This window comes from Polypterus senegalus, chromosome 3 (genome assembly GCF_016835505.1).
Source record: "Polypterus senegalus isolate Bchr_013 chromosome 3, ASM1683550v1, whole genome shotgun sequence".
In the NCBI taxonomy this organism is placed as follows: Eukaryota; Metazoa; Chordata; class Cladistia; order Polypteriformes; family Polypteridae; genus Polypterus; species Polypterus senegalus.
The window spans coordinates 234,652,080-234,674,221 of NC_053156.1; the positions used below are offsets into that span (position 1 = coordinate 234,652,080).

General features: G+C 34.5%; 1 protein-coding gene across 7 annotated transcripts in view; it reads right to left on the reverse strand.

Annotated features, from left to right (window-relative positions):
• dtnbb (dystrobrevin, beta b) overlaps positions 1 to 22,142 on the reverse strand; it is a 219,146-nt gene that overhangs the window by 89,478 nt on the left and 107,526 nt on the right. For 3 of the 7 annotated variants that reach the window (XM_039748782.1, XM_039748781.1, XM_039748784.1), the window contains exons 11-13: positions 19,048 to 19,122; positions 16,952 to 16,972; positions 3,005 to 3,094 (exon numbers count right to left, since the gene is read on the reverse strand). In XM_039748782.1, coding sequence (XP_039604716.1) covers positions 3,005 to 3,094; positions 16,952 to 16,972; positions 19,048 to 19,122 — 186 coding nt within the window. The remainder of the gene's footprint in view (positions 1 to 3,004; positions 3,095 to 16,951; positions 16,973 to 19,047; positions 19,123 to 22,142) is intronic. The other 4 variants (XM_039748783.1, XM_039748785.1, XM_039748786.1 and 1 more) reach the window with 2 other exon arrangements.

Here is a 22,142-nt window from a genome sequence, read left to right on the forward strand (position 1 = left end):
GCTAATGCTGGGATGGGTTCAAGTTTCCTGCTGCCCAGAGACGAAATGCTCAAGTTCAGAAAAATGAATACATCTGTATATTATATATAGATCCACACACAAACCCATACATATACAATATATTCCAATCCAATTGGGGCTACTTGGAATGCTTTCCTGGAAAGCCCTAAGAAAGTCTTATTTTTGCCACTGTAGTTTGACAATATTTGTACAGTATATCAAAACCTGTTAGCTTTTACCATTCCATAAAGGAGCCTTATAGGAGTCCCCAAGTTTATATCACATCTAGCAATAGGCATAATCAGATTTACCCATATATACAGGGGTGGGCAAAAGTAGGCTTACATTTGTGAGTACGTGAAACAGTTTTTTCTTTTATTATTATTTATTTATTGTGTTATTTATTTGTATTATTTGTCTTCTTTTTTGTTTCCTTCTTCTTCTTATTATTATTAAAGTGTGCTTGAGTGTTGCAAGTAGACTACAAGAATGTGTTAATAATGAACGCCAGCAAGTTTAGCACTTATGAGACTGTGTCATTGTGAAATTTTTTTGAATTAATAAAGTTAATAAACTATTGAGTTAATAAAGCTATTGTAATAGTCATAACCTACATGTCTTTTTCCATACAAACAACTGTAAACTTACTTTTGCCCACCCCTGTATCGGGGAAATAAAAACAAATCCAATAAAACTGAATGTTTATAAATGGCATTCAAAGTAACAAGGATTCAGATTATTTGCTGCCTAGACAACATCCTCAGACTGAAACCAACCAGTGTTCATTACACTACCACATTCCTAATGAAGGCATTCTTTTCTGTGTGGGATCCACATATTAATAGAAACCAAGCAAATTCCACTCATAAAACAACCACTTACTTCTTTACTTATAGCTTTTCTTGCTATCAAGTACATGTATCATAACCATCATTGCACAGATCATCTTCTGTCCTCTTCTTTGTAACATTGACACTGAGTGCTTTGCATAAATAGTATATACATAAATACACACATATACCAGCTACTACTGAGAGAATGTAGAAGTGCAAACTGACTATGACTAACCTCTAAAACACAAAATTTTGGAAAACTCAATAAGATAAAAATAATGAAGAACACAACAATTTACTTTTCTTTTTCTGAAGAATGTCACATATTGATATTCTTTCATTCCGAAAATATTACATTTTGACATTAACAGAGAAATAGAAAAGACATTGCAGATGCAAAAGTAGCATAACACTTTTTGAGAGTGATTTACTAATAAAAAAAGATTTGAGCATTTTTGTTTGGTAGCACAAAAATTCAAGCAAATTTAATTTGAACTGTACTTTTCCTTGACCATAATATGAAACAACAAAAAAATAAAGCAAGCACATAAAAACAGAATTAAATTCAACAAAAGATAAAGTGAAACAAATGGAAATTAGAGTTCAGAATAAGTCTAGATTGGAGTTGCCAGTTTTTGCAGTGATGAGCAACATGTGTTTGATGTGATGATGGGTCCATAGTTTCATGTGAGAAGTACATAAAGTATATAATTACATTTGCTTTAGCATCTGTGCGATTGAAGCTATGAGTGGACTCTGCTAAAAGGTTATCCTTATAACCCATTTTCACGCACTATTATAAATGCTAAACTGGGGTAACTACTTTGACTTTTGATGTAAGCGGGAGACAATAGATGGAAATAAGGCCTTGTTCACACGGGCGTTAAAATCGAGCGTTTTTGCGTCAGAAGCGTCCGTGAGCGCGGATCAAGCGCCGAGTGTTTTCTACACGTAGGAGTCAATGAGAGTGTTCACACGGGCTTTGGTGAAGTGCGTTTGTCCGGCAGCGCGTTTATACGGCATCAAAAAACGTTGCATGCAGCTTTTTCTTGGCGTTCAAAACCCAACGAACGCAAGGAAACCGCTTCTAGTTCGTTTTCTGCTCGTTTATTTTACGCTTCGGAGGACCGGATATTTTTATGTTTTCATATACAACATATATATTTTCATATCGCTTATTTTATTTTATTGTCTCATGTAATTTGTAAACCATGAACCTATTAATTTATGTTCTAATATAATATTTGATAACGATTATGTAGAGGGGCAATCCATGGCGGGGGGGCATTTCAGTGCATAGCACCGGTGTAAGCGCACACTCGACTACTGTTTCCTTACCTCAAAGTGACAAGTAGTCTCTCTTTGGGGCTAACACCAAGTCGCATATTGGTTGATCGGCGTGCAATGTGGCATTGCACCAGCTGCAGCAGACAATCAAAAGTGGAAACCGACATCCGACAGTAATTAAAAACTCGCGGAAATTTTAGCATTTCTTCATAAAGCACAAAAACTTCCTTTAACCCGACGTTGTGCAGTCAGAGGATGAACCCAGTAGCGGCGGAGATTTTTTCTCTCCCTACGTCGCCGTATTACGAGTATTTTTAAAACAAGAAGATTAATATCTAACATAGCAAAATGGTCCATATTGAAAGGAGGCTCCTCAAATAAAACGACAAGGGATTTCATATCTAGTTCCCGACACTGCCTCCACAGGTTAACACACAAACTACAATTTGGGCTGCAGGCTGGCGTTAGACAGAGACAAACGAACGCCGGTGTAGAAGTCAATCGATCGCCACCACAAAATGCAACATAAATGTCTAGGACGTTCAGAGCAAGTTCGTTATCCAAAAACTTAACGCCCGTGTGAACAAGGCCTAATAGTTAAAATATATAAATTTCCATATTGTCAGGCATTTACTGATAATTCTAATATGCTAATTACTTTGGGTACAACCCACATATATATCATCAATGTTTTCTAAAATATTAACCCCATTCAGAATTGCTAAGTTACCTTTTTATTTTAGTTTGGCTTATAAAGTTTAAAGCTCTGTATTTATTCTCTCAAGAAAGGGGAACTAACACTCTGCACCAAATGTCGACAAAAGGAGAAACTGCAAAAATAGTATTTAAATATATGTGACTTTATCGAAGTTTCAAAAACTGACCGTTTGCCATTCTGTAGCCGGTTCACATACACTGATATCAACGCATGTTCATCAGCTAAGCGATTGGCCATATTCAATCTGTTTTGCAACCTGGTGTTGGTGGGAGAAAAAAAATCAAAAAACAATAAAACAGAAAACATACAAACACAAATAAAAAAGTAATAAACAAGCACATAGGAAAATAGAATCACAAAATTAAAAAAGAACATAAATCAAACACACATTTAAAATGTGCAAGAAAATGATTTATAAAATGATATAAAATTAAAACATCAATAGCACAGATGTTGAGAAAAACAATAATCAAAATCAAATGTTCCTCATTTGTGTTTTATTATATGAAACACACATAAACTTTAGTGGTAGCCCTCAATACATTTTACTTCTAGAATTATGAGAAACATTAATTGAACTAGATTTAAATACTCTCTTTTTCAATGAAATAATGAGCATATTTATTTAACTAGCTATACTACCACAGGCTGAATACCTCCAGAGGTATTCACATCACTATGTGTTTATTTCAAGTTTGACACAAAAGGAAAACGTGCAGAAAATAAATATTTTAGCCCAGGAAAGACAAGACCTTAGTAACTGGTATGATTTTCAGAATTTCACATTATAACCCAATTAAACAGAGGGAGATTCCCCTTATCTGATCTAAATAGAACTCTGCTGTGTGGTGGTAGTCCTAATGAAAATGACAGAAACCGACAAATAAGAGAAGGCATGAGAATATGAAATGTAATAAAATGCTAATGTTTTGGGGTGTTAAAGCTCATGAGAGATGCTTATTAGATGTGAGTGTAGAATTAGTATGCAGGTCCCAGAAATATAGAGGTTACTAACACTTTAGTTGGAATAATACATTACAGTGTCATCCTCCTGGATGGGTAGGTGTAGCAAGTTCAAAAATGGAAATATAGGGGCTTCTCTTATTAAAAGAATGGGTATGAAAGTCTATATTTAGAATCCTTCACCTTAATGAAAATAGCATGTTTGACATAAGATACTTCTCTGTTTTAGGGCACTGAAGCCTTAGAAGATAGAAAACAAAAAATGGAAATACAGTAATGACATTGAATTTTTTTGGTTATACTTATTCTTCTTGGCCTGTATTACATACTTTAATATTACACAGACACTTGGTACTTTGTCAGTACGTATACAAGTTAAATACCTACAAAACAAATATTTGGAAGGGAAACAGGATACAACAGAAGTAAGCTGACTTTAACACAACTCTGGTTTCAAGGATTCTTTAAGACATAAAAAATGCAAGAAAATCAAGACATTTTAAGCCAAGTTTTTAGTTTGACTGTTAGTGATTACAGTGATAATCCTATTTGAGCTTAAAAGCAGATAACAGATTGCCTTTTTCCATTTAATGATATTGCAGTCATATTAAGAAAATACAGAAGGTGTGGATCACTTAATATGTGTGTGTGATATTTAGTATACGAACACCTAAAGTCTTATAGTATGTGTATGAATGAATATTGCACAAAATACAAATCAGAAGAATGAGAGAGTAAACAGACAGCAAATTATTGCGCAATGTAAGATTACCCTGTAGTAATCTTAAATAGATCAAATCACTTACTTTGTTTTTATTCAGGCATTCATGAAGCAAAATTCACTACTGAAATGATCATGAATCAAAGTAAATTTGATAAGTGAAAAAAGCAGGTGCTAGTAAGACAGACATTCTAGAAGTTGTATGTATAAGTGTGAAAATAACTAATTACAGTCTTCACAGAATCTCTTAATAAACACAGGTTTTGCAGGGTACAAATTTAAACATAAATCTGAACAACTCAGTTAAGATTTTCCATACATTTGTTGAATTTAAAAGATCAAAAATAAATTAATAAAACAGTGAATATGGCATATGTATATGTATATATATAATATGGCATATAGACTTCCAATATGACTTGGAGTCCTGCCACGTGCAAAAGTTCGCTGATGACACTGCTATTGTGGGCTGCATCAGGAGTGGGCAGGAGGAGTACAGGAAGCTAATCAAAGACTTTGTTAAATGGTGCGACTCAAACCACTTACACCTTAACACCAGCAAGACCAAGGAGCTGGTGGTGGATTTTAGGAGGCCCAGGCCCCTCATGGACCCTGTGATCATCAGAGGTGACTGTGTGCAGAGGGTGCAGACCTATAAATATCTGGGAGTGCAGCTGGATGACAAATTGGACTGGACTGCCAATACTGATGCTCTATATAAGAAAGGTCAGAGCCGACTATACTTTCTTAGAAGGTTGGCAGAGCTGAATATAATAACCTTGCAGGAATCTGCTTTCAGGAACCATGGGTTCCTGTAAGCAACTGACTGACAACTTGAAAATAAAGAAACCTGACACTTACAAAGCTCTGGGGGGCTTTAAAACTATGTAAAAACTGCAAACATGACATTTCCTTGTCAAAATATTTATTACAAGAGTGATGTTATGGAGAAATGTTGAAGTCAAGACAAGGTCTGGAGAACAAAAAAAAACTAACAGAACTTCTCATAAAATGGTCAATTATGCAAAGCAGAACCCACATTTCACTACAAAAGGCATTCACAGTTTAGCTAACATTGGAATAATGGAACATAGGTCCACAGTACAGCATTGTTTTCACAAAATAATCTGCACTGAACAGTTTTCAGAAGAAAACCTTTTCTACAGCCTCATCACTAAAGTCAACATGCGAAGTATGCAAAATAACTAAAAAGGCATGTCAAAAATGTTTTGAAAAATATATGTTTTCCATTAATTTTGCAAAGATTTAACTTTTTGGCCATAACCAAAAAAAAAGACACATTTAAAGAAAAAACAAAATTTATAGAAAAGTACATATTTTCACCAATAAAGATTTAAGTGGATCTCATATGCTTTGGAGTTATGCAGTAGCCAGTGGCAATACAAACGCTGTGCTGCTGGAAGAAGGAATTGTTTCACTAAATATTAACAACTCATTGATGCTAATGTCCCAAAGTCAGTAAGAAAAGTAAAAGTGAAAAGATTTTACTGTTTGATATAAATATTCTATATTTATAATGTTTAATAGACTCATAGATACTATTTAAAATGCATTTTTGTTAGTTTAGTAGACACAAATAAATTAAGCTATGTAATTATTACTTATATTACTTATGCACAATGTGTCTGTACTAGTGGAAATAGCATGTTTCATTATATTCTGATATAATTACAATAAACTGAACTACACTAAACAGTCTCGTAATTTCATATTACTTCCAAGCAGTACTTTGTGATGCATTTCATTTTTAGCTGAAGGACACTTAATTTAATTCAGCAACTCTGAGAACTTAACTGTGGCAATGATGGGGTAATTTCTTATTTTCGGATGACTTGGATTGTGTTACAATTCAGCTTACTCTATCAGTAAATAAAGCATAAGCACAGAGAAAAAGCAGAGGACAACAACTAACATGGGTGGCAGAATGTAACATGAAGGGCGTTTGATTATTTATGGCATGGGAACTGCTAATAACAAAACATGCATGTTAATATCAATTTATACACTAATTTCATTACTGACTGCTTTTTTTTTTAAACATATGGATATACTTTGCAGAAGTAAGAATTTCTATCTCAATATAAATATACATTTTATTTATAAATAGAAAACGATTTCTCTTAAAATATTGTTTAGTATTTTATGTAAAATCAAAAAGAAGAAACCAGTGACCATGCACAGAGAAGGCTACATCTTCAACCAAGTCACTGTTCAATTCTGCACTCTGCACTGACATCTAATAAAACATCTGAACTTTATTGGTGTGAAAGCTAAACAGAATGTTCTGACCTGTTCTAATTTGCTATGAAAAAACTTTTACATTTAAGTATAAATACAATGTGATACAAAATCACAAATATTGTATTTGTTTCTATTTATGCTATTCTTCATACATTATACCTGTATATGAACAAAAGCCTCTTCATGCATGGTTATTTATCAGGAAAACAAAAGACGAAGAAAACTCCAAAGCATAAACCTCTAGTTTACTCATGTGAGCTGACTGATGTTTGTATTATTATTAAAATAATTTTTTCAGTTCAAGTATTTAAATCAAAATAAGAAGAAAAACAAAGCTCAGGAACAAAGTATTTATAAATGGGTCAAATTAATTGTTCTTGTATAAGAGAGATGATTAATCTGAATACACTTTAAACTTTAATAACTTCTGATGTTTCCATAAACAATTCCTTGTCAGCTACGAGGTTAAGCTTATGATGCAAGCATTTTTAACATGAATGTCAGTCTATAAATATTTGAAAGATACCATGAAATGCATAAATGTAGATATGGTTTAAAAAACACCACATAGTGTCACAAGATGCTTAGTTGGCACAGATATTTCAGTACAAGATTAGGCTAAAAAATGAAGATAGCAGGTTAAAGAAGTGCCAAAATCTACAGTTTCAAAACTTAGAGATTTTGATATTAACAAAGCATGTGAAATTTGATTGTGTGTAACTATTATTAACTCCACCCTTAAAACAAAACTATGTGTTTATCAAGCTTTTAGCTTCTTGCACAAGCACAGGATTGAGACCTTTATTGACCTGTAAAAGATTCTAATTCCAATGGTTCTGCAAGGAATACCACCTGCACTGGATTTCATCTTCAAGTGGGACTTGGCTCAGGCTCTAATGAACATCAATTTTTGGCAATGCTGTTGGAAGCCTTTTGCACTTCCATAGATACTCACTTATAATTATTTTAGATTAAACATCTATCCTATCTATCTATCTATCTATCTATCTATCTATCTATCTATCTATCTATCTATCTATCTATCTATCTATCTATCTATCTATCCTTCAGAATTATTCTAATTTCATTGAGACTGAAGCTTGCTTAACTAGAAAAAACTTGAATAATCATCTTAGTTTGCCATTGCAGAGGGATGTGCTATTGTTTCTGAAATTGCAAAAATTACAATTAACTAAAGACAGTGCCATCAATCCCTCTATTTTACAAAATGTGATTGATTGCCTTAAATGTGTGTACTTTATAGTTTATTTATCTATCAGAACAATCTTAAATTATTTCTTTATGCTCTTTATTTCATACTATTCTACTTGGTGAGTAAAGTGGGGACATCTGGAGATTCAGAAATGGGTTAAAATAACCAACCATTACATACTGCATTATTTCATCAACTAGTTGTTTAATGTAAAAAATCTAAATTAACCTTAGCGTATTCAGCGTTAACCTTTGCAGTGCACCATCTATTGGAATGTATTTTGTAATGCATATAGAATAAAATGCATGGCATTTTTCATTTCAACAGAAGGGGCATCACAAATATCTGCAGTGATAAAATGCATTGCATTTTTCATTTTAACAGAAAGCACATTATATACCTTAGCACTGTTTTTATGAATCCTATACCAAATGGCATATAACACAGACAAGTCCAAGACGGACACACAGATTACAGAAAGATACGTGTCCTTTTATTAAGGTGGGCAAAGTGACAGAATTGCTCCATAAAAAACAGTAAAGACATTACAATATAAAGGAAACTTTATAAGGTATGGCATAGCATTAAGGTACCAAAGATGACAGCAAAAAACTCTGAAGATGTGAAACAGCAAAATTTGTAAATATGATCTTTTTATATGAAATTGCACGAAGTTACCAAAAATTCATCAAAAATCAAAAAGTGCGTCCTTGAAACAAATATAAACATCTGTGAAATAAGCATTAGAAAGAGAGTAAGTGAAATGAACATAAAAAAGTTGTTGGATGAGTTTAATATCAACAAGTGAACTTGCAAAACATAAAAAATGACTGCATGAAATAAAAACAAAAATGTTACCTTGGAAAAAGAAATTAAATGAATCTGGATGCACAGTAAAAAAATTCAAACTGAGAAAATCAAACTATAAATATCTATAAATTAGCACCACAAACGACCATGTGTGGTTTGGTTTACAGCCATTATGTTCTGCTAGCAAATGGACCAGTGGGCCCACACAGCAGCAAAGTAGCAGAGAAACAGAATTTGGGGTCGGGAAGCTGGTGGTTCACAGCAGATTATGCTCATTTTTGTCATAACTCATCTCAGTGAAATTTAAATGCAAAATCATTTAGTCTTTGTATCCATGTCACTTTGCATCTGGCTTTGCCTTTTTTATTTTTGCACTCAAAACCACAGTGCATGGCACAAATTCATCTTTGTGAGTGAAGTACCAGAGAATGACTTACAAAAGTTCCAGAAAATGTTAAGAAGTGCAATTTCAGAGAGAAATAAAAGTGTAAAAGACATTGATTTCTCCCCCTCCTCTTTTCTGATAACAGTCAAATGCTCTCCTATTTTCTGGGTTGAAATACCACTCCTGGGATTTTGTAAACTGAGTTTATGTGGAAATTTATAAACTGAAATATTGTATATTGCCATTATTTTCTTTATGATACATTTTTATTATTATCAATAATGCAGATCATGGTTTGCCTACCTCATGGCTCCAGCAATCATTGTGTGGATTTTGCATGCTCTGATCATATCTGATCTGCTTTTCTTTTGTGTACTGTTTTTTCTTGTCCATCTTGTCTGGGCTTAGAAATGGATAGATACAGCAAAGAGAGACGATTTCCTACCAGACAGCTGGGAGCAAGCACAGTGATTTGAGGCAGCTCTACTACCAAGTGTAAAATCTCTAGCCTGACTCAACTGTCACTAACAATGTTACTTTTTAATGATGATATTTTTCTGCCCAGCTCACAAAGAGACACATCCCTTAGCTAACTTGCTCTTCTTGCATTTGACTCCTATAAAGTGACAAAACACAATGACATTAAAAGGGATTTCTAAAGGCAGAATTGTATCAAAAAGAAAGGTTAATATATAAAAATACACGCAGATGTACATTTCCATGAACATAATGTATTTTGTATAATTAGCATAATTTAGGATGCCTCTGAATCTGCTTTCCGTGATTGCTAGGCTTACAGCTATATTATACTAACAAGCCTCTGTATTCCTCTTGCACAAAGAATATAAAAAAAAAGTATATTAGGTGATGTGTGTAAAACAAAATCATCATATGAAAAAATTCAACATTTCTCCTGCAAACATAATAATATCAACATTTACTGCATCTTTCACTCATATATACTGGTAACTGTATTTGAATAAACTCTGTAACTGCAGAACTGTATTTGAATAAACTCTATAAATATGAAGGCACCTTGTTCTTTTGTTTGAGGGCTAGGGTTTTTAAATGGTACCCCTCTTCCCATTTTTTAGAAATAAAAATGTTCTCTCTTTTGGTCTGTATAGGCTGCAAAGCATACCAAACGTATGAAAGAAAAACTTCTGATAACTGAATATAGTGATATAGAAAATAGTAATCAAACAAGAAAAACTGATAATTTAGCTTTACAGATGATGTTTGAAGTAAAAAAAAAATCATATGGCATCATCACTGATTCTGAACTTAATGTGAAATTGAATATTATCCACATTATATTATTCATAATACACAGACACTGTCAAGGTACTCCAAAAAATCCTTTGGAATGTGCCACCCACATGACAAGAAACACTTCTACATGACTCTGACATCACCAGGGCACTAATTTCATGACTAATAGTGACCTAGATAATGTAAATCTCAATTTCCCAGGACAGACTGAGTGGCCAATTGCCTAGGTCAACATAATTTTGTATTGTTGCTCTCCTGAAAATAGTGCGCTATTTTCTCTACGATTTGGTTTGCAGTTTCCGTTTTCCTCTCCTCTGTTTTAATCTGGCTTAAACCAGTATTAAAAAGGAATGCTAAAGAATAATAAAACACAGTAAAAAGTAAAAGTATAAGTAAAAAAGTAAAACGTAATAAAAAGTAAATAAAAAATTAAATTACATAAACGCCTTGTTGAAAACAATATTACGAATTATTTTATCCTCTAACTTATATTCTATAAGCATTGCTTTTCTGCATTTCTGTTCACAAATTGTTTGAGATATTTTTCTCATTTTCATTTATTGGATGATTGAGTTTGTTCTTGATTTTTGTTGTATGTAGGTCTTCTTTCTGCATTTTCTTTTTTTCAATGTTCATTATCGGCTTTCGACATTCTATTTCTTTTGTAATCTTACAGTGCATCCGGTAAGTATTCACAGCGCATCACTTTTTCCACATTTTGTTATGTTACAGCCCTATTCCAAAATGGATTACATTCATTTTTTTCCTCAGAATTCTACACACAACACCCCATAATGACAACGTGAAAAAATGTACTTGAGGTTTCGCAAATTTATTAAAAATAAAAAACTGAGAAATCACATTTACATAAGTATTCACAGCCTTTGCTCAATACTTTGTCGATGCACCTTTGACAGCAATTACAGCCTCAAATCTTTTTGAATATAATGCCACAAGCTTGGCACACCTTTCCTTGGCCAGTTTCGCCCATTCCTCTTTGCAGCACCTCTCAAGCTCCATTAGGTTTGATGGGAAGCGTCGGTGCACAGCCATTTTAAGATCTCTCCAGAGATGTTCAATCAGATTCAAGTCTGGGCTCTGGCTGGGCCACTCAAGGACATTCACAGAGTTGTCCTGAAGCCACTCCTTTGATATCTTGGCTGTGTGCTTAGGGTTGTTGTCCTGCTGAAAGATGAAACGTCACCCCAGTCTGAGGTCAAGAGCACTCTGGAGCAGGTTTTCATCCAGGATGTCTCTGTACATTGCTGCAGTCATCTTTCCCTTTATCCTGACTAGTCTCCCAGTTCCTGCCGCTGAAAAACATCCCCACAGCATGATGCTGCCACCATCATGCTTCACTGTAGGGATGGTATTGGCATGGTGACGTGCGGTGCCTGGTTTCCTCCAAACATGATACATGGCTTTCACACCAAATTTTGTTTCTTATGGTCTGAGAGTCCTTTGGCAAACTCCAGGCGGGGTGCAATGTGCCTTTTACTACAGAGTGGTTTCTGTCTGGCCACTCTACCATACAGGCCTGATTGGTGGATTGCTGCAGAGATGGTTGTCCTTCTGGAAGGTTCTCCTCTATCCACAGAGGACCTCTGGAGCTCTGACAGAGTGACCATTGGGTTCTTGGTCACCTCCCTGACTAAGGCTCTTCTCCCCCAATCGCTCAGTTTAGATGGCCGGCCAGCTCTAGGAAGAGTCCTGGTGGTTTCGAACTTCTTCTACTTACGGATGATGCAGGCCACTGTGCTCATTGGGAGCTTCAAAGCAGCAGAAATTTTTCTGTAACCTTCCCCAGATTTGTGCCTCGAGACAATCCTGTCTCGGAGGTCTACAGACAATTCCTTTGACTTCATGCTTGGTTTGTGCTCTGACATGAACTGTCAACTGTGGGACCTTATATAGACAGGTATGTGCCTTTCCAAATCATGTCCAATCAACTGAATTTACCACAGGTGGACTCCAATTAAGCTGCAGAAACATCTCAAGGATGATCAGGGGAAACAGGATGCACCTGAGCTCAATTTTGAGCTTCATGGCAAAGGCTGTGAATACTTATGTACATGTGCTTTCTCCGTTTTTTTTATTTTTAATAAATTTGCAAAAAACTCAAGTAAACCTTTTTCACGTTGTCATTATGGGGTGTTGTGTGTAGAATTCTGAGGAAAAAAATGAATTTAATCCATTTTGGAATAAGACTGTAACATAAAAAAATGTGGAAAAAGTAATGCGCTGTGAATACTTTCCGGATGCACTGTAAATTCGATGTTCTTGAATAAATATTTTGCTTTGTTTCTTGCCATCATAATCTACCACGTTGAAGGGTGAGTTAACACTGAGAGTATCATGGGGTGGTACGGAGAGAGAATGTGCACAGTAGGAGTAATGACTGGGCGAGCAGTGTGGAGGGGAGTGGTCAAGGCTGAATAACATGGACACGACACAAAACCTTTTTAATATAATACAGAGATTTTGTATATTTTATTTATTTCCTTTATTTTTTTACTATTATTATTTCAGTAGGTTCTTACTACTATTTAATTTAACCTAAACATTTTAAGGTATTTGGTATTGCATTTATTTGTAAAGCACAATGAGCTACAACCAAAGTATTATTATGAATGGTAACTGAGCATTTATCTTATTATTTTACTGTATATCTTCTGTTTATTTTGTCTTATATTTTAAGCTATTTAATTGTAATGTATATGACCAAATTAATTTCTCATTCTATACTGTTAAAGATTTAACTGTACGTGACATAAATTAGTGTTGGGTTGATACTGAAATTTTGACTTCAGTGTCGATACCAGCACTCTCCCACATCTGACAACTGCTTTGCTTCTCCAGCCCACAAAAATATGTGTTTCCCTGTTGTACTGCATGTGACACCCTGTGTAGTGGGAATTGGAATCACCAGCCTACACTCTAGGTGTCTAGTATGTGGGACCGAGCGTGACCAGGATGATGGTGTAAGACAGGGAGACACAGACACAAAAAGGGTTGGGGCTTTTGAAAAATAAAGTGAGGTTTTATTTACAGGTGCACTTAAAGAAAAAAATCAAAAATAATGTCCTGCGGAATTTATATATATTAATACACAGTCCAATACCGCAAAGGACACTCAAAATCAGTAATTAAATGGAGCCCAGAAATGACTATATACAGTATTTACAGTGCTTCTTGAAAGTCCCAAAAGAAAAAGAATACTGCACACAAACTAGTGGAATCCATATATATACACACACAAAGCAAAAGGTGAAGCGGACTTCTTACATAGTGGTCCAAGTCAGGGAGCTGCTCCTCCAAAGAGTGTATAATACAGAATTCACCCAAAAATATTCAAAATACAGAAAAAGTGTATATACAAAAATAAACAGTGCACCACTAACCACAACCCAATAAATACCTCCACCAAAGTTAATCCAGAGATATTTATATGAAAAAATAATAAAAAAAACAATGCACAAGCCGTAATGCTTGGTAACTTCTAAGACTCAGATCTACCAAGTACAGTACCTTCCTCCAAGACGAACTAGTCAGAAAGGACACCCTCTAGAGGCCATGATTCCCTTTTGTATTCGGCGCCACTGTGCCGAACAATTAAACAGCCATACGTCATCCCTCCCGAGGTACGCGATGACGTGAACGCGTTTGCGAGAAGCGGCATCTACTTTCCCACACAATTACTATAAAAATCGAGCAGCCGGCGCGCGCACGCTTATAGCTGTGCCGGCTTTTCAGATGTGGACTGCACTTTGTGTCTTAAGTGAACGTAAGCACTTTCCATTTTTTCTCCTTCCCCTGAGCTACAGCTCAGACAACTACGAATATGGGATCCCAGTGCTAACCCGGGTTAAATAATTATTAAGGCGCTTCACACTTTCTTTTGCTACTTTAAAGTTACAGTGTCGTGGGAGGCACACGCAGTGAGTGGAGGACCGACAACGGCATCCCGGCCGGTCAATGGCAAGGCTGTCTCTCCAGTCTACATGAGACCCGCCGTGACACTCCCCAAAAGACGCTAATATCATCAGCGAAGACGTCTGACTGTACTATATAAATGAAAAAAAGGTACGTTTCCTTTCTTTATACCTTTTTTTCCTCCAAACAAAAGCCTCCCTCTTTACCCAGCAGAGGACGCTTAACTAATTTTATTTACTTAATGGCACATTACCACACTGCACAGTCGTGCACCTCCCTGCTACACTGCACTCTGAATATCATTAAAAGGAGCTGTCCCTCTTGTTTTCTAAATTACGTTTGTAAAAATATATCTGTTCAAACAGCAGTGGGGAGGAGTGTTGGGCTTGACCGTGTTGCCATAAATGACTAAGGGCTCATTTATACTTCACGCTCAGAACGCGTACGTGTCCGCATCATGGCTGCCACGCGTTCCCAGCGTTCATTTCACGCGTCCTCTGAGCAGGTCCTCAGAAATTAACGCGACACGTGCGCGAGTTGCAGTACCAGCAAAAAGTCGGGGGGCGCAATGCGATAAAAGTCGGAACGTGACGTCAGAGTCTCTGTTTACTATCTACATGTGACAGCAAGCCTCTATGGAGATCCTTCCGGGAACCATGTGCACACTTTGCTGTTTGATGAATGGCTCAAATACAGCGTGTAGCCGATGTGAAGTTGCAAAAAAAAAATAGACGGCACAAAAGATGGTATGTGAGACTTTTAAAATGTATCGTGTCATTTATAAATGTGTTTTTTTTATTTTTTAATTTTTGCAACTTAACAACAGCAACATAATGTATAGCGTTATATTTGAGCCACTGAGAAAAAAATAAAGGACGTGGTGAAAACGTGTATTTTGTGATTAAAGTGGAAATTTCGGCTTTAACCTCGTAGTTTACTTTGTCATTAAAGCAGACGGTCGTAAACGTCATCCCAGTTTTTAATCACTACGAGCTTCTTGGACCTGACAGCAGGTAAAGTAAAACAATAAAAAATAGATGGCACAAAAGATGGTATGGGAGACTTTTAAAATGTATCGTGTCATTACGATCGGGAATATGCGACGCTTGAATATAAAAGCATTACGAATGCATCTGTATGTCGGCATTTTGCTTCAGCAGCGGAAAGCAGCAATAGATCGCCAAACAGAACAAATTAAATGTCTGATATTCCAACTCTCTGCACATTTAGAATCTTTAGATTTATACTTGATATCACTTTCATGATGAAATGCATTAAAATGTGTATGTTACATTTTACATATAATTTCGTTTAAATAATGAATACTGTTAATAAATACACACATGGGGGAATAATTACACACATGGGGGTGTCATGGTGGCGGAGCGATAGCACTGCTGTCTCGCAGGGAGTTATGATGCTGGTATTCCCTGCTTGTATTCCACACTGTGCTCCGGTTTCCTTTCAAAGATATGCAGATTTGGGGATTTGGTGCCGCTAAAATAACGCTAGTGTATGTGTGTGTTTGTATTCACCTTGCGATGAGCTGAGGCCTCGTCAAGGGACTGTTTCTCACTCGTGCCCAATGCTTCCTGGAATGGACACATACATCCCTGGATTTATGGATTTAATCAATAAACATCCTTTTCAGAGATATTGCGGTAAGGTGTTATCGGAATTTAATAGGTGTTTTAGGCAATTCACAATACAGAGAAGCCGAACATGTTCTCGCCGCGATAATATCTCGCACTGCCACCTGGTGGATTCCTCCAGATTTACGTAAAGTACACGTGCAAGTATAAACACTACAATGCTTGCGTAGCAGGAGCGTCTGCTGCAGCATGCGTTGCGTCGCGTGAAGTATAACTCCGGCCTAAGTGTGAGGTGTTTAAAAACTACCGTTTACTTCCAGTATACAGTAAATTGATGAAATGCTTATAACATACTGCTTTAAAAATTGACCTTTTCTGTACTCAATATTAATAATAATAATACGTTTTATTTATGTAGCACATTTCATACACTCAAGTACACTTTACAATTCAATAAACACATTAACAATACAGTAGAAATTACATACAAGAAAAATAATACTCATTGAAAAGATGTGTTTTTAACAGAAGTTTGAAATTAATAATAGATTTTTCCTCGCAAAAGCTGAGAGGAAGAGAATTCCAAATTTTAGGGTGCATAATGTGCTCCCTACTTTAATTACGTAGAAAGTGTTACACATTACTTTGCCCAAGGATTATTGTTAGAAAAATGAGTAGGAAATGAAAAAGGAAGTCAAAAGGTCTAGTGAAGGGTCAAAACCAGGAAAATAACAGAGCCAAGTGACCAGTGCAAAAGGCCAAAACAAAAGTAAAGGTTGAAGTCAAAATCAAATTATCAATCCGACCACTAAATCTTACCCAGAACAGAAACAAAATATCAGAAAGGTCACAGAGGAGTAGTACTTAATAAGGGATAAATTAGAATCCAATTGCTGCATTTTTAAAACATTGCATCAGAAGTGCAAATATGAGATATCATTGATCAAACTCAAAATACTTACAAACCAGTTGTGAAGCTGGTGCTGAAAATGAATAGTTTGTGAATAAATACTTCAAAAGAAGAAAATAACAAATGCCATTTTTATTACACAAAGATGCTACCTTTTCAAACTGATGGCAAATATGCCCTGTAATTTCTGGTGCCAAGCAACATAAAATTCAAAACATTGAAAAATCCCACATACAATTAAACAGGACATACTACTTCCCTTGAAAAGCACTAACTCAGCAAAATTTTATGAAAATACAAGTCAGGTTTTAGCATTTTAACATTTTTAATTAGTTTTCCTTCAAACACAAAAAATACCCAGGTCTTTGTAAGATAGTTTATTATTTTTTACATTTATTAATATATTATGTGTTTTTAATAATTATGTGTCAAATTATTAATTTGAAAGTGATTTAATTAGATATATTTCTATAGTAATCTTCTAAACCTGGTGCACCACACCATATCAAATACAATACTTTCAACTACAAAAATGGACACTGATAGAGTAAGAAAGGGATTTCTCCCTTTTGTAAGGCTAAATTTATAATTTATTACCTCAGTAAGTCACCATTTGTTTTTCAACTCTAATAGAGTGGGAACTTAGTGCATCACCTGTTTTAATTAATTTGGAAAGATAAATCCCTCAGTCCCCTACATCTTGCAGAATGAGAGAATCTGAAAAGAAATCTTGAAAAGTGCAAAACCTTTCCTTAGGCATTAACCACACTTTTGAGCTGAATAAAGTCAATTGTACAGGCATTAGAAGAATAACCGTTAGTGACTGCAGGTATATGAGCATCAATAATGAATAATCAATCATTCAAAGCAGTCCTCAAAAACTGCCTCTATGGCAGAGTGACAAAAGAGAGAAGTCTTCCCTGCAAAAAAAGCTATACTGTAGCAGGTAAATAATTTGAAAAATGTCAATTGAAGGTAGAGCAATCATGGAGAGAAAAGTTTGTTGTCTGTGCAGACAGAAGTAAAGAATTTTTGCATGAATGTTAAGTGGTGTGAAATAAGTCCAACACTGAGCAATATCCAGGTCAAACCATTCTCACAGTAAAGTATGGTATGGAATTTTGTTGTGTGGATGTATTTTAGCACCGGGGATTATCAATCTTGTCAGACTGCAGGGAAAGATAAATTGGCCACATTACTGAAAAATACTCGAGAATTACATATGGTTCTCTGCCAGAAAAAACAAGCATGGAGAAGAATCTAGTGTTTCAAGACAACAATAAATACTGCTACTGCAAAGAAACAGTGGTTTAAAACAAAGAAAATAAATGTCATTGAGTGGTCCACTGAAAATCTGGGTGCAAAGTAGAGAATTGTTTTATATTGCAGTTTCAAACTAACCAGACACACCCAAAGCAGTTTTACAATATGAACAGGAATAGGCATATACTGTTCCACTGTAATGCACATACGTATATTAATTACTGACCTTCTGAAAATACTAATGCTAACAATAGCTGGTGGAGTTTATTCATCGATGTACTGACACAAAGAAAAAATGTAATAAATAAAACATTCTAATGTTTACATAATAATAATAATAATAATAATAATAATAATAATAATAATAGTTTTACTATTTTAGTATTTTCTTGCTTTTATGAAAGTACTGTAAAGAAGAATGTGAGATTAAAAAATGAAATGTTTCTATATAATGCATCAAAATGAAGCTTGTTCACATCCTTAAATAATTTTTCAAGGCAGAGAATACAGTGAACGATTATTTAATCACATAAATAACATTAGCTTAGTTTGGACTATATATGAAGGCATACTACTGTTTATTCATATGTCAAATGGAAATTGTCTGGATTGCAGGTTGCCTGCATAAACAAAAGAATGGGTATATATCTTAAAATCCTTTTGAAGATAATTTAATAACTTAAAATTACTTAAACAACAAAATAAAAAGTAATTAAACACTTAGTTAAAAAAACAAACATATGAAAACATAGTACAGTACATATAACATATTTATACATATAGTAATAAAGCACAGATTTAAAAATGATCATACACTAAAAGCATCCTATTACATTTCATACCTTACCACACCAAAAAAAAAAACAAAGAAAAGCTAGCATGTACCTTTTAGTTGGTGTAGGTGCTCCTGATGACATAACAAGTGTGTCGTTCATATTATTTGGCAATGTCCGTGGAGGACTGGATAAGAAATAGATTAAAAAAATATATAATAATGACAAATAAATCTATTTCAGAACCAGGCAAGTTATCTGAGTGCTTTCAGTTCTAGATTCTGCACTAAACAGAATGCATAAATAAAGTAAACTTAATTTAATATAACTGTTTCAGCAGAATAACAACAAAGAGGCATTAGTCAAGCAGACATAACTTCACTACAGATCTCATAAGCCCTCTTTGTACATGCATAAAAAACAAAAATGGTGTTTTAAATTACATTCATTTTTGATTACTGTTGTCAAGAAATTACATTTTTTAAACTCTAATCAACCAAATATATTTTACATAATTATTCTTAATGATGAACATAATATTTTTTAATATCTGGAACACTGGAAAGAAAGAGCAATAAAGAATGACTTCAAATAAAAAATATATTTAAATAAATGTGATACATCAAAAAACATCAGACAGCAGCAAATCTGAAAAATTCTAGCATTGGCTCAAGTAAGCTCACTGCTGAAACACTTCATAAATTTGCTTTTAATGGACTGCTCTGTTTTAGCTGCTTAACCCCAGCCTCCTAATCGAAAATGAGCCACAATCAATCTATTAATTTTTCAAATTCATGCAAAATAATCCACTGATTTCAAAGCTGAATTTGTAACTGACAATTTCATGTCAACATTTTTAAACATTTTTTTAGGTATCTCTTACCTGGAATCAAAATTTAAAGTGATCTTCTTTGTGCAATGACCCTATATTACATTTTAAATCAATAATAATAGCTTTTCAAAAGTGATATGCTAATTTTATTTATTTTTTTGTACAGAGTGCATTTCTAACCTACATAACAGGGATGTAATTTCACCTCGTCAAAGATGAAAACAAAATCAATATGAGAAAATGAAAAGGAGACTAGAACAGTGATGTATGTATTTTATAGAAATCTGTAGATGGAGAGGCAGAGAGATAGTACATATATACATGAATACACACACCAAAGCATACACACATTGCATGTTTATAAACACAGATAATCACATAAGTTTATAAATTATTAATAAGCAATTTACTCCTTTTGCTTGGGTTTGTTAGCAGAAGCTCTGAAAAATATGACAATACTGACGCTGCTGTTAATGAATTCAACCTGCTGCAGACCATATGGTGTAAAGGCAACCTGCTGTAAGTACCCTGTACCAGTCTTCTCAACGTACCAAAAATTAATCAAAATACCATGTTTCATAACAGAACATTAACTGATCTAACACATACTTTAAAAAATCAAGTTGTCCATCCTATATATGCAAAGGTGATTACTGAAATGAGGTATTGGAAATTAGAAAAACATTTTCTTCCAAGAAAAACACTGCACTTATTTACAAATAAAAGTGCATCCACCTATGACAGATGATCTAAAATAAAATACAATAAAATAAAATATATATTCCTGCTTTAATATAATGGTATGGTGAACTTCAATATGTTTAGCATTATGATTTAATAGTTACATTTTATACCTTACTGATTGTGCTAAAGATCAAAGCCCTGCTAGGCCATTCCTGCAAGTTCAATAAAATACCCTTATGGTTAGCTTAATCATTAATTTTGACTAAACAGTATAACTAAAATAGCATTCATTTAGATGCTTATTTTTTTCTCATTCTCTCATATGATCACATTATAACAAACCATATGGATTTACGATGTGATTATCCAGTTTCATCTTGTCTAATTCACAGATCAGCTTTGCAAATCAAGACTCAGAGGCATATTATAGGTACTTATTGACAGGGTTTTTCCACACAAGCTTGCAAATGCATTCAGCAGAGGGCAAAGATCACTGAAAAAAATTTGCCTAAATTAAGAAAGCTTACTTACCTTTTTTAAGTGAAAAGCAGTCTTAGAGCTAACAAAATACATCCGGTTTTAAAAGCTGAGTGCCTTTCTGACTCTCCGTTTACAGAATGAGCATCTTAATGCACTACACTGCTGCTGTCTCTAAGGAAACAGATCAGTCACATGGCATAAAAACCTTTTGAATGTCACATGACAAATGAGCCAATAGCATTGTCCAAATCCAACCCACTTGTAATTCATGCCTGTTAATATAAGCAAGGGCTACTAGCACAGAGACTACTGAGATATTTTACACCTCTTAGCATAAATGCTAAATCAGATTATCATACAACTGTAGATCCGGCATTCATTTATGATTTTTTTTGCAAATGCAATGTATCAATACAACAGGTGTGTATTTTGAATATTTTAATTGTTTAATATAACAAAACCTGCACACTCTTTGTATTTAACACAAATAGTTAACTTTCCTACTGGCAATACATCTTCACTTCTGATACAATTTGCAGGATAGATTCATTATGGATAGACAACCATGCATGAAACAAATGTAAGTCTGATAATGACACAAAATAAAGAAAAGCAAAAAAAAGATAATTTAATTCGTTGTAATCTTGATGACGGTGACTTGTATTTTGTCTGACTAAAAACCACAGCTTTATATAAATTAATTTATATCCATCAATTCACTACATCTACTTAATTATTAAATAATTTTACTAACTCTATCCACACATAGCAGATTACAGCTTTGTTGGCATACAGGCAATGAAAAATCTTAAGTCATGTTTTCATATTTCACAGGGCAAAACAGATTGTCTATACTTTTTCTTGTCTGAAGTGTTCCAAAGAAGACAACATGCAGCTGCCTAATGTAAATTCACATTGAAATGAATAAAAAAAAATATTTTATAGTAGTCTATAACCTGTCAAATACCATACAGCTAGTATTTGACTGAGAGGCAGTTAAGAGTATTGTTTATTTACCCTTTCATGACAGCAGGGTTACTTTGTTAAAATGAATACCAGGCCATTAGAAAGACAATTTACAGCAGTGTTTTGGACCAAGAAAAGTTGTTACTGCCCACAAAAAAAAGTTGAACGGTGTGCTCCATGGTGGAACTTTTAGACCCATTTCTCATGCATATAAGAACTGTACATTTAGTGGCACTTTTACAAAT